The sequence below is a fragment of the Amia ocellicauda genome, chromosome 10, assembly GCF_036373705.1.
Source record: "Amia ocellicauda isolate fAmiCal2 chromosome 10, fAmiCal2.hap1, whole genome shotgun sequence".
NCBI lineage: Eukaryota > Metazoa > Chordata > Actinopteri > Amiiformes > Amiidae > Amia > Amia ocellicauda.
The window spans coordinates 19,273,662-19,287,011 of record NC_089859.1 but is presented as its reverse complement, the minus strand read 5'-3'; the positions used below and the strand labels follow the sequence as shown (position 1 = coordinate 19,287,011).

The window sequence follows — 13,350 nt, the reverse complement described above, 5'->3', positions numbered from 1 at the left end:
AAGAAAGCGGCAGGCAGTGAAACACACCAAAGAGAAAATGATCTGATGAATTCTCCTGGGTTTTTAACAGACCTTTCCATCCAATACATCTTCATGGATTAACTACACTCAGTATTATTATGAATATGCTCTTTGTGAGGATAGTGTTTGTACATGGTTTACTCATTTATTTGCTGGTTACTCGTTATTGAAACTGCAGTGATCATGTCCTGACAAGGATTTTAATCTGCCACTGTGCCTCAAAACTTGTCATCAAAAGATATTCGCTGTTTAAAAAGCTATAATATCATCAGGTCACTGGCGTTCATGTCCCTGATTGTGATCCATTCTCAGACTGATCCAGTTTACTGTTGGCGGCTCTGCAGGTTGGGGGGGCAGAGGCTCCAAGGCAGGTGTAATGTGCACCTCCACCCTCTCCCCCACTCTCCCTCTCTCTCTTTCTAATTCTCTCCTTCTCTCCCCCCCTCTCTCTCTCCTTCTCGCACACACACACACACACATGCACACAGATACAGACACACACACACACACACACACGCACACACACGCACACACACACACACACACACACACGCACAGATATGTATCAGCCAGTGTGGAGTGTGGAGCTTCTGCTAGACTTCAGGCTAGATCACAATATTCCAAAAGCAGGGCTGATGACTCAGTTAGAATATTTACACCGATAAGCCTTAACATTATGACCACTGACAGGTGAAGTGAATAACACTGATAATCTCGTTATCATGGCACCTGTCAGTGGGTGGGATATATTAGGCAGCAAGTGAACATTTTGTCCTCAAAGTTGATGTGTTATAAGCAGGAAAAATGGGCAAGAGTAAGGATCTGAGCGACTTTGACAAGGGCCAAATTGTGATGGCTAGACGACTGGGTCAGAGCATCTCCAAAACTGCAGCTCTTGTGGGGTGTTCCCGGTCTGCAGTGGTCAGTTCCTATCAAAAGTGGTCCAAGGAAGGAAAAGCGGTGAACCGGAGACAGGGTCATGGGCGGCCAAGGCTCATTGATGCACGTGGGGAGCGAAGGCTGGCCTGTTGCGTATGGGGCTGCGTAGCCGCAGACCAGTCAGGGTGCCCATGCTGACCCCTGTCCACTGCCGAAAGTGCCTACAATGGGCACGTGAGCATCAGAACTGGACCACGGAGCAATGGAGGAAGGTGACCTGGTCTGATGAATCACGAGTTCAAGGTGTTGACTTGGCCCCCAAATTCCCCAGATCTCAATCCAATCGAGCATCTGTGGGATGTGCTGGACAAACAAGTCCGATCCATGGAGGCCCCACCTCGCAACTTACAGGACTTAAAGGATCTGATCCTAACGTCTTGGTGCCAGATACCACAGCACACCTTCAGAGGTCTAGTGGAGTCCATGCCTTGACGGGTCAGCGCTGTTTTGGCGGCAAAAGCAGGACCTACACAATATTAGGCAGGCGGTCATAATGTTATGGCTGATCGGTGTATTTTGAAGCAATATCGTTTTTTTTAAATGAGGGATTGAAATTACTGGAGGTGAGTTTGTGAAGCTGATTACTGTTTTTTACAATCACTTTGGCACTCATTTCAGAACCTTGATGTCATTTTTCAAAACTCTGGACACAAAACTCAAAACGGTCATCACTTGTAACACAGGCTGTCCAATGCTCAAAACATTGCATTGTGCATTCATATCTTTAAAGAAAACTTGCACTCGCAGAATCATTGGATCAAATAACTCATTTATAATGAAATACCATAGGAACATTAATTTAGATCACCCACACACAATATACTGATAGTTTCACTGTGTAGTTGTTCGACCAATCATTAAATATTGTAGTACAAAATATGTGATACATGTTTCATTATGGTACTATACGTACATACATCACTGTAAAAGGACTAGTAGAGAGAATACTACAGACACAGTGGAATCATTGAACAAACTGAAATGTATTGATGCAATACAATCAAGTCACACCATATGTTTCTTTGAATCAAAGCAAAAATAATTAGCTACAAAAAAGAAAAAAACTACAGTAAAACATCAACTGCAGCGTTCCTCACCTGGCTTACTGTAAAAAGCAAAACTGATTGATTATTGTACTTCTGTATTTCCATCAACCCTGTCTTGTGGATTTGGCCACAGGTTCTCATCCACATCACATGGATGTTTTCATTAGCCAAACATCTTGGGAAGAGTCTTCGGGCATGGCGAATCCAGGCCTGACACTGGTCTGCCGTGATGTCATTGCATGCGACATCCATGGCCTGGAGAAGGGTGACTTGAAGGGCACCTGTCATATACCTTCCACCTCCATGTGGAGAAAAAATCCTCAATCAGGTTAAGGAAAGGAGAGTGTGGGGGTTAGTACAGGGTGGTAAATTGTGGATGGTCCTGAAACCATGCTTGCACCATTTGAGCATGGTGGAACCTGACATTATCCCTGGTGCCTTTTCAGCATGCGTGCAATAGTCGGCAAAGTTTTGGCTTCCACATTGTTGAACATGTCGTCATTGCCCAAGATGTGCTGCCAAATGTCTGGCAAATATTATTTCTGGGCCGAACCAAATTGACCACAGCCCGCTTGGTCAGTCAGAATTTTGCCTCTGCCTCCCCTGTTTGGCCTAGTCTTTATTCTGCAGGGAAAATTACAGTAAGAACACATTTAGTCACATTCACGACCACCTCTCAGAAGGGGTGCTTGTCCCCTGCCATTCCTTTGACCACCACGTCTCCTCATCTTCCTCCTCCCACTGCTTGACCTCTATTGTGACTTGGATCACCTGCCGGCTTCATGTTATTGCTATGTTGTTGAGGTGGATACCACTCATTTCACTGTATACTCATACCACAATGTGAAATCAATCATCAGTAATGAGTTGGCAGTATTGGAAAAGCAATTACAAGGGCCTGCATACATACAGTAATGTCAAATCTGTAAACATGGTCTGGAAAAGTGGTTCATGGGACCATAGAAACAGTGTAAAGAATGATGATGAAATATTACATCCATAGATAATGCAGTCCAACTGGTTCATGTTCCACAGTAATTGGTGTCAATGGATCTTGTTATCCTGAAACTTTCATGATCTAAACATGGAATATTGTTCATCAGTTTCCATAAAACTATGCATTAAGAGTAATGCAACAGTTACCTATCATTCTGAGCAGTTGTATCAATTGATAGTTAGATCGCTGTAATGAAATTAATACAGTCATCTCAGATGTAATGTGTGAATTGCATTTTGAAATGGTAATACTTTAATGTTGAGTCATTTTGAACAGGTGATTTTAGTTCAATGAACACATGATCTTTATGTGTATTGTATCCAAGCAATTGGAAAAAGTGTTAGAGTTTTGAAAAATGTGCGTTTTTAATCATCGTTTGTGAGTTTTGTGTCTAGTGTTTTGAAAAATGATATCAAGGTTCTGAAATTAGTGCCAAAGTGATTGTAAAAAACTTACAACCCGTCTCTGAAGCAGAGAGTTGTGAGAGAAGAGTTCCCTGAGCTGATTAAACTAAAGGGTTGTTTGTTTTGGGCTCCTTGCTTAAATAGGTCTCACTGTCCAGATAACCAAGGCTCTTACAGAGTCCTGCTAAGGACCCTTATTGCAAGACAGTGACTGTAATTTCGAGGAGTGTTTGAGTAATTTTTTAAGGTTTTGTCGTGCCTCAGGCAGAGCAGAGCAGAATAATAATACATGGGTGCCACTAATAAATAAATAACAACCCGACTCACATGGTGAAATCAACAATAAGTTGAATAGGATAATCACAACACAGCGCCACAGCTTCTCTCTGTCTCACTGATAATTAGCACACACTCTCCTTTATAGAGTTATGAGGAAACCAATCAGCTTTAGCTAAGCTTTCCCTATGATTTGACCTTATTTGGCATAAGTCTGTGAACTTTGAACTCTACATTTACCACAGGTTTGTAATAAGAACTGATTCCACAGAGGGTTTGCATACAGAGGGTAGACTGACAGGAATAGCAGCACTGATTGAGCAGAGGAGCTGGTGGGAGGATATACTTTTATTCTTTTAAAATATTAATTGTCTGCTTAATCTTTAACACATTTTTCTTTCCCATTGATGAGCTGAAGATGGGGTTTAACAATCCTCTATCCACTATCCATACCTGACAAACAAGAATTAGATAAAATGCCAAAATAATAAACTTGATATAAACAGAACAAGGAAGGCTGCACTGAGAGTAATTTAACTGAATATTTAAAGATGTCATTTGACAACCATAGAAGTTTTGACATTTGGACTGATGGATGCAGAAACACACAGCAGTACATTGCTATTAGTGTACCAGTCCCCAGTCCAGAGCAAGAACAACAGAAGCATGATTTTGATACTTTTAACCACACAGCTTTGATCAGGAATACAAATGGACTCAATGGCCGTCTCAGTACAGCCGATACTCAAACATGGCTGTTTAAAATCATAATTTAATTTCCAGAACCCTAGGAAGCCTCCCAAAATTGAATTAAACAGCCCAGACTGAGTGATGTCTTGGTAGTTACCACAGGAAAGTCTTTAATGAAATGTGATGAAGTTCACCAATGTGCGTTATGAGTTTCCCTTTGTTTCGCCCTGCTGTTCAATTCCTTCCTTGTGTGGCAGCCAGTCTGTTCCCTGTGGAAGAGGTTATTAAGTCCATGATGTTCGTCTTGAGCTGGAAAAGGCTGGAAAATAATAATTTTGCCTCTAATGATTCCTTCTGATGGATTTTTTAAGGGACCTTTTACATTTGTTTACCTGTATGATTTGACATAATTCAGTGCAGCTGCCCTGTGCTCCCTCCCTCTCTCTCTCTCTCTCTCTCTCTCTCTCTCTCGCGTTTTTCAAATTGTGCTGCACTGTGGGTCTTTGATGTGCTAATGCAGTTACTGATCTACTGAACACCTCTAAAGCATTACCCCCACAACCCAATTATCTCTCGAGTTCCTTTTGTTTCTGTGTAAAATGTGTGCAGTGTTTTAAATCATTTACGATTTACGAGTTATAATGTTGATCAATGCTTATAGAATTTAACACACAAACTGTTCCTGCATCCTTCCTATGTGTATATAATATAATAATGGAGGTGTTAACAGGTGGGGCTGCATGGTGGAGAATAACGCACATCTGGTCTAACGAATCTACATTAATTCTGCCACCTGTATTATCAGGGTAAAGACTATTTAATGATCAATTGAAAACAATTAATTCTGCGTTTCTCTTCATATGGTGCCATTAATGCAACATCGGGAAGCTCTGCATGTTTCTGTGCCAGAAGTGTTTTTATCAGGTGGTAAAACAGTGCAGTGGCATCGGGTCCCGGATAAATCCCTCTCCACAAGATCCGCGCTGAGGTCGTCTAAACTGTGAACTAGGCTGAGCTGGTGTGAGATGTGCAGGTTAAGAGCAGGGTGTGTGTCTGTGTGTGAGGGGTTTTTTGTGTGTGTCTATCGTGTTTGTGTGTGTGTGTGAGGGGGTTTGTGTGTGTGTGTCGTGCTGTGGCGAGGTTGACATTGTGCTTCTCTGCAGACGATGGGAAGCTGTCCTTCGAGGAGTTCAAAGCCTACTTCTCGGATGGAGTCCTGACTGGAGATGAGCTGCAGGAGCTGTTCCACACCATCGACACCCATAACACCGAGTAAGAGCACAAACACCGTCACGCAACTCATATATATATAACCCACAACACCGAGTACGAGCACACAACAGACACACAACTCATATAAATATCTATATTACTTTTAATGCATTGAAAGTATTGAGCTGTGGATTCAGACACTGTTGCCTTGCAGTTAAACATGTAGCCTCAAAGGAAATCATATAAATTGAAATGAAAGATCTCCATGCTGTTTTTATGTTAAATCTGTCTGCCTGTCTATCTGATGTTTAAAAGTAAATGTAATTAATTTCCTTATATAAAACTGAATATATTCCCAGCTAACTTTCCTCAGGATTCCCAGCAGTCCCTGCCTTTCACTCTCGACTTTAACAATAATGTGTGTGCAGTGTGTGTGTTGTGTGCAGTGTGTGCAGTTTGTGCAGGGTCAGACCCCTGTGAAGGATTTCTGCATGCTTTCTCATATTGTCACAGAGAAATATAGTAAGAAAAACAAACCAATTTGAAAATGACATTGTTCGCCAGTTTAGTGCAGGGGTTTCATTGGAGCTCAGAGTCAGAATTATTCTCCTCTAATATCTCCAAACTGAGTGTCTTTCTTAATGAAACAAGTTTGTATTAAAGTGAACTGTATCCTTCTGAAGGGGAGTGCGAAGCAATCAATAATTTAACATTGATAATGAAGTCTTACGAGGTAGGTAGAGAGGACAGAAATAAAAATGATCTCATTTGATCAAAGATCGCTGGTAGCTACTATCTTGTGTTTATTTATTTTTGTGGTAACACTTTATATTAAGGTGTCATTAATACATAATTGGAAAATATGCCATAAAACACTAAGGAACCATTAATAATTAATTGTATAAATGATCAGTAAACCTTTATGATATGATTTATCATTAATAATAACGACATGAAACAAAATAGTGGTGTGGCAGCTCTCAAAACACTATTTTTAATGTTTTAATATATAAATAATAAATATCTTATAACGGTATATTGATAATTTATAAATTGAATTATTAATGGTTCCTTACTGTTGTATTATTATTACAATTCTTAGCAGACACTATATCCAGGGTGACTCAAATTATTGTTACATATAATTACCCATTTATACAGCTGGGTTTGTACCGGAGCATTCTGGGTAAAGTCCCTCGCTCAAGGGTACAACAACAGTGCCCCTACCTGGGACTAACTCCTCTTTTCCAGAGTCCAGAGCCCTGACTGCTACACACACTGCTACCAACCGTTTTATAAACTATGTATCAATCATTTATTAATGACACTATAAGGTGTTACTATTTTGGTTTTCACTCCATCGTTGTTGCTCTCCAGGTGTCTGTCAGTTATGAGTGTGTCTGAATGAGAAGCAGCCCGGAAGGGGCTCAGCAGGCTCACAGCTCGGGGATCCAGCATTTTCTTTCACTGTCTTACAGATTGTTTGATATGTTTTGACTTGAGCAGCGCATTGGCTGGTTCCTGCAAAATAATTACTGCAACTGCAGTGAAGCAAGAGGCTCCCGAAGCCACACGGAGAAACAGGCAGTTGAGTGCGACAGCAGAGTGACTGAGAGGCATCAGAGGAATAGGACCATGAAGCTGTGATTTACAGATCTTTAGCTTCTGGGATATTTAAACAGCTATGCATCTATAAATAAATAAATCAATAACAGGATGCAGATTTAGTTCTGTGTTATTAAAAACATTTCTCATCCCAGAAGAAGCTGTGGTGATGTTGGAATCAGTCCTGCAGTGAAACTGTGACATCTCCTGTGAGAAAGAGCAGATCTGAGTTGCGAAGCAGTAATCTGAGACAGAGAGGCTTTCAAGATGAATGTGACTAATAATTCAAGATTATTGAGAGATAATATAATAATATACATACATCATTATGTTTTTGTAATGTCTCACAACACAGTACGCTGCTTTGTATACACAAATGTCTTTCTTTTATTGTAACAAGTAAGGATTGAAATAGTGAAAATAAATTATATCAGACTGAAACTATGCAGAACACATTAAACAGCTGCTGCAGGGAATGCTGGGTATTAAAAACAGGGGCAAGGAATGTTGGGCCATTCAGTCCAGTTAAATCATGTTTGCAACATAAATATTGAATGATTTTGTTTTTCATAGATATGCTGATTATAAATAATTCTGTAATTGAACAAACTCATTAATATTAGGTTTATCTTCTGCACAGACATGTGTAGAGCCTGACTCAGAGAGACTCTAAACCAATTATGTGTCTTTCTTGCTCACACAGCACAGAGAGCAGTCATGTAACACACCCAGGGAAAAGTGCTCTACTTATGATATTTCATCTGCTGGGGAAATCTCTCAGGACTGCATTGAGCCAGTGAAGAGGCTTCTCCTTTGGCTTTCTCATGACCAGCAAAAGCAGGCAGAGATATAGATGGGTGTGAATAGGAGCAGGTTAGCCTACATATGTGATCATTAATAAAGATTCCAGCCAAAAGCCAGAGTACATATTTCATAGCAGATTTGAAGATTTAGTTTTTCCTTTTATAAAGCATCTTACATGATATCTTTACTTTGCTATTGACATTGAATTTGTATGTTTCTCTTTTCTGAAGATCTAAGTTTAAATACAAACTCTAGAGTTAAATGCTATACTATACTCTGATGTGTTAATCATAACAAAAGGGATTTGAAAATAATTACTGTACTTGGCTAATCAAGAAACACAATAATCTGTCAAATAAAGGAGGGTCATGGATTCCTCTTTTGTCCAGCATGATGAGCTATCAAATTAAGTCTGACGAAGTTTGTGTGTGTCCATGAACAATACCCGGGCAAACAAACAAACATCCCAGTGTGAAGGGATGCCGCTACAGGTCTGTAGATCAGCAGCTGGGAAGCTGTGGTTCCTGCTGATGTTTCTCGCTTGGCTCTGAGGGTGAAATCATCTGTGTTGGAAGTCTGTGTTGCCACTGACCTGAGTTTCCTGTTGCTGTGAACTCCAGTGAGTTTTCTCCTTGTTTCTATCTCTGTTGTATCGACAGTTGGCCTCTGCAACTGGTATCTGAATGGAGATTGAGTTTTAATGGAAGAGCTGGACTGAGTTGTTTCAATGACCTTTTTGGCAGAACAGAGAAAGCTACACGAGAAATAAGTGCTGCTGGACTGTTTTTATGAATATTTCATAAAGATGTAATACATTACAGACGCACCGTGCTTTTCATTGATACGTTGTAATAATATTGCTATTGCTATCCTATTGCTTTTCTTTAAATACTACTAGAATTTACAGAAAAAATCAAGATACCTTTTGAATATATTGCACTGTTGTCTCTATTGTATTGTATGATTGTGAAGTATAGACTATGCACAGTGTGAGCTGCATTGGACTGGTGTGCTGTATAAACTATGTAGAGTAAATACTGTGTAGTGTGTGCAGTATACAATATATATAGTGTGCAGTATACAATGTGTAGAGTGTGCAGTATACACTATATAGAGTGTGCCATAGGCAGACTGGCCATCGGGCAATTCTGGCAAATGCCAGAAGGGCCAGTCCATTTTTTAGTTCGGTGGGCTGGTTGATTCCCATGTGGGCCGCACATCGCCACCCCCGGGACCAATAATGGGACCCAGACTTCACCGCCCGTCGCCCCCTGGGTAAAAGTCCTGGGGCATTTTTTGGTCCCAGTTTGCCCCTGGAGTGTGCAGTATACACTGTGTAGAGTGTGCAGTATACACTATATCAAGCTGTGTTGTTTGACCAGTGCAGTATACACTGTATGTTACCCTGTAAATGTTCCCTTCTGCCTCTTCAAGGCTGGTTCTGTGTTCAGGTCATTTTGGTTTCCATAGCAGCCGATACACAAAGCCTTTGTATTGTAAGTTTTGATGTTCATATATTATTATCATGTGGCTGTGAATTCTAATAATGACATCATCTCATTTCAATATCCATTGTGTGAAAGGTCTGTGTAGTTAAGGTGGCATTGTCTTGGAAATGACATTTAAAAGGTGACATCAAGGCCTGACTGCAGAATGACTGAAAAGTGACTCTGTTGCCGTTATTCAATCGATGGCCATCAAACAGTTTTATTCATAAGTTTTTAAACATCAATTACAGACAGCCATAATATCCCATTGTGCATATTTGCTTAATTTCTCTTTTCCATCCGTGCAGAGTTGCTCGAGTGTTGATGTTCTGTAGGTCTGAGCGGCGGACATGTCACTTCTCTCTTTGAGCATCTTCTCCCTGTCACTGTGCAGTTGGCGTCAGAAAGGCATGAGGCAACAACCCAGAGAACTATTCTCCCGGACAGAAGCACAGTCGCACTTGTTCCCATGTCTGCTGTAGATGATTAATTCAGTCTCGTGTAAAAAGGAGATTAGAATTGAAGTACCATATTGTATCTGTTTCTCGAAGTGTGACAGTTACATGACAGGATCAGATAGAGCAGCAGAACAGACATGATTATACTCCGTAAAGAGTCGATTACAGTGAGCTTTCATAGATTAAAATGGCACCAGATATAATTACAATCGAGCAGTTTTCAATGAAGAATTTAGCAGCCCTTCGCACATTGTATTGAACGGCACATCTCACTTCATTACTGAACCTCCCAGCTGTTTCAGCCTCTGGACTGAGCCAGGAGTGTTTGTTGTTTTCCAAAGTGTGGAAGAGTGTCTGACGAGTACAATATGGAATTATAATTAACTTCTCCGCTTGTCCTGTTTAAACCCATCAGTGCTTAAATCACTACTATTCTAAGCCTCCTGAATGCCTTTCAATACATTAGTATTGAACATCTGGTGTTGTCTGTCCTTTACTATGTTTATTCATCTCATCTGTGGGTGGCATTGTCCTCAAAAGGTTCACTGAAACCCCTCCAGTCCCTGTCTCCTCAGGATCTCCTCCAGGTGGGCAGTGAGGTGAGCTCGTAGCCATGTAAGGATGCAACCCAATGCTTTCTGGGCTGAGACAGATAGTCACTGAAATATCATCATCCTGGAGCGCAGGATTGTGGGGTCAGTCCCAGATGGGGGACACTGCTGTTGTATCCTGCAGCAAAACATTGTACCTGGATTGTTCAAGTACAAACCCAGCTGTATGGGTAACTGTATGTAAAATGAATGTGATATATTGTAAGGGTTAACGATTAGGGTGTCTGCTAAGAAATATAATCATAATATTGAAGCCAACACAGCCCCTCAGCTGCGACACAGTCTAGGAGCGTTTCAGTTGAAGATTAGCTTTCTTAATCAGACTGATGTTGACATGGGCTGAATATCCACTTCAATAGCAGACATAACAGTAACAGTAACAGTGTAGCCATTTCAAAATCCTATATGACAGTCAATAAATATGAAAAATATTATTGACTGTGTATAGTTCTAGATGAACACTGTTTTTGGTGTTCACAGTTAATTACACGATTTTAGGACTGATGTAATTGGTGTATTGCACTTATTTTGTAAGTCGCCCTGTTTCTGGTCACTGCGCTGATTAGATACATTTTCTTCCCTCAGTTTCAGTGCACAACAAAACTGTCAGCTGTTCAGGATATGAACAACCAAACTGTAGAAATGTTTGCAAGCTTATCAAGAACTACTCTCATGTTGTCATGCTATACATTTAGTTTTGTGTTTAGTTTGATCATTTGTATTTTTACAAGTGACCACATGTTTGTGCTCATTGTGTGCTTGACACTATCACGGTGACTGTACTGCCCTGGACTTGGAACAGGGCGCTGGCGCTGGCGCTGGCAGCTCACACATGTACTCTGACTACATACATCACTGATGGGTGAACAAGTTTTTAATATTACTTCAAATTTACATGGTGTGTGTGTGTGTACTACGTCTGTGTAAAAAGTATGTTTTACCACGCTGTGAGTAAAACGAATGCTCTGCTCACAATGATGGGAACCCTGTCACTGGGAATGGTCAGACAGTTTCATTAAACCCTGAATTCATGTTCACACTCATGACAAGCTGAGCTGAACCCAGAGAATCAGGACTTTTCTGTCCCGCAGATATGGATATGAGAGAGAGTCTTCCCACTCTGTCTTACTGAGATTGATTACATTATTGCCCGTGACCTGACTGAGCTCATCTTCAGTTTAAATGTCCATTTGGTGGTACTCATTCAGTGTAGCCATGTGTGTTAAAGTTGCAGTGCTGTACACGCAGTCCAGCATGTGTAACAGTGTGTGGAGCCGGGCATTCCATCTGCATAGGTGTGTGATGGAGAGCTAAGAAGAGAAATCACAGCCCAGGTCTGTGTACCTGCATTAGTTTAGCGCTCACATTGTGAAACACAGCAAAAAAATAATTTAATAATAAAATAATCTTTGCCTATAAAACTAAAGTTTAGGACATCAAACATAGTTTTTATTTCCCTGTTATTAAATAATTATATCTGAATACTTAACTTAAAAAAAAATTCTAAAGAAACCATACATGACTGTATTTTAAATACCAGCATATGAGGTATGCTTAACATGTCTGCTTGTTGTTTTTTTCCGGTAGCAACTTGGACACGGATGAGCTGTGCGGTGAGTTCAGCCTCCAGTATTATTGCAGCAGAGCAATCAATCCTCCCAGGAGTTTTGATGAAGGAATTCATCAGGACAAGAGTCTCCACCTTCAATATATTCATGTCTCGATATGAATTCATGTCCATGCTCAATATTCATACAGGGACCCCTTGTTGCTCATGATGTTTGTTATGTGGCACACTTTTTATTACTGTAATATCTCACGAGCCCCTAACACACTCCTATAGGACACATGATCCAACACATTGCTATAGGACACGAGCCCCCAACACACTCCTATAGGACACGAGCCCCCAACACACTCCTATAGGACACATGATCCAACACATTGCTATAGGACACGAGCCCCAAATACACTCCTATAGGACACGAGCCCCCAACACACTCCTATAGGACACATGACCCAACGCAGTCCTATTGGATTGTTAAGATTATGTTTGCAATAGACAAGCCTAATAATAATTGAATTACTCCTGAGTTTTAAACTGGATCTGAGTTTTCCTATAAAGTCTTTATTTACTAAGTTTATTATGATTTATTTTCAGAATATTTCTCTCAGCACCTGGGAGAGTATGAGAGTGTCTTGGCTGCCCTGGAAGATCTGAACTTCTCCATCCTGAAGGCGATGGATAAAACCAAAAAGGTAAAATAAATGATTGTGGAATCTGATTGTGTTGTTAGCAGCTGGACCTGTGTAACATGCTTTTATTGAGTCTCTTGGACAGTATGCTGAGGAGCAGTGGTAATTAGCATACAAACATGTCAAGACCAGAGGGTTATGTCTGACTGGAGAGTCAAACCTCAGGGATTGTGTAGTTTCATGCCAAGCGCTGCAGGGTTGTGTGACAGCAGTGTATTGTATTACTTGCATCTTTAGTTCCCCATATTGAATATGCATTTATAGTCCATTAGAGTTGTGGATACATGCTCCTTCTTCCTATATGTACTCCAGTAGTGCTCAGTTTGTGTGGTGCAGCTAATGAACAAACACTATGCAGAATAAAACATCAAAGACTGCTGCTGGAGGCAAGTGTGTATCATTTCTACAACGGAGGAGCCGCACCACTTTATTCTACATCTTTATGCATTAAATTTCATAATCTATAAACACCTGGTCCTCTGAATCCTGAGCAGGTCTGTGGGGTCAGTGCCAGGCGGGGGGGAAGGGGCACTGCTGTTGTACT

General features: G+C 40.8%; 1 protein-coding gene across 1 annotated transcript in view; it reads left to right on the top strand.

The window, feature by feature from the left end:
- necab1 (N-terminal EF-hand calcium binding protein 1) overlaps positions 1–13,350 on the top strand; it is a 42,018-nt gene that overhangs the window by 5,411 nt on the left and 23,257 nt on the right. The window contains exons 3-5 of the mRNA XM_066715394.1: positions 5,537–5,645; positions 12,138–12,163; positions 12,712–12,809. Of these exons, the coding sequence (XP_066571491.1) occupies positions 5,537–5,645; positions 12,138–12,163; positions 12,712–12,809 (233 nt within the window). The remainder of the gene's footprint in view (positions 1–5,536; positions 5,646–12,137; positions 12,164–12,711; positions 12,810–13,350) is intronic.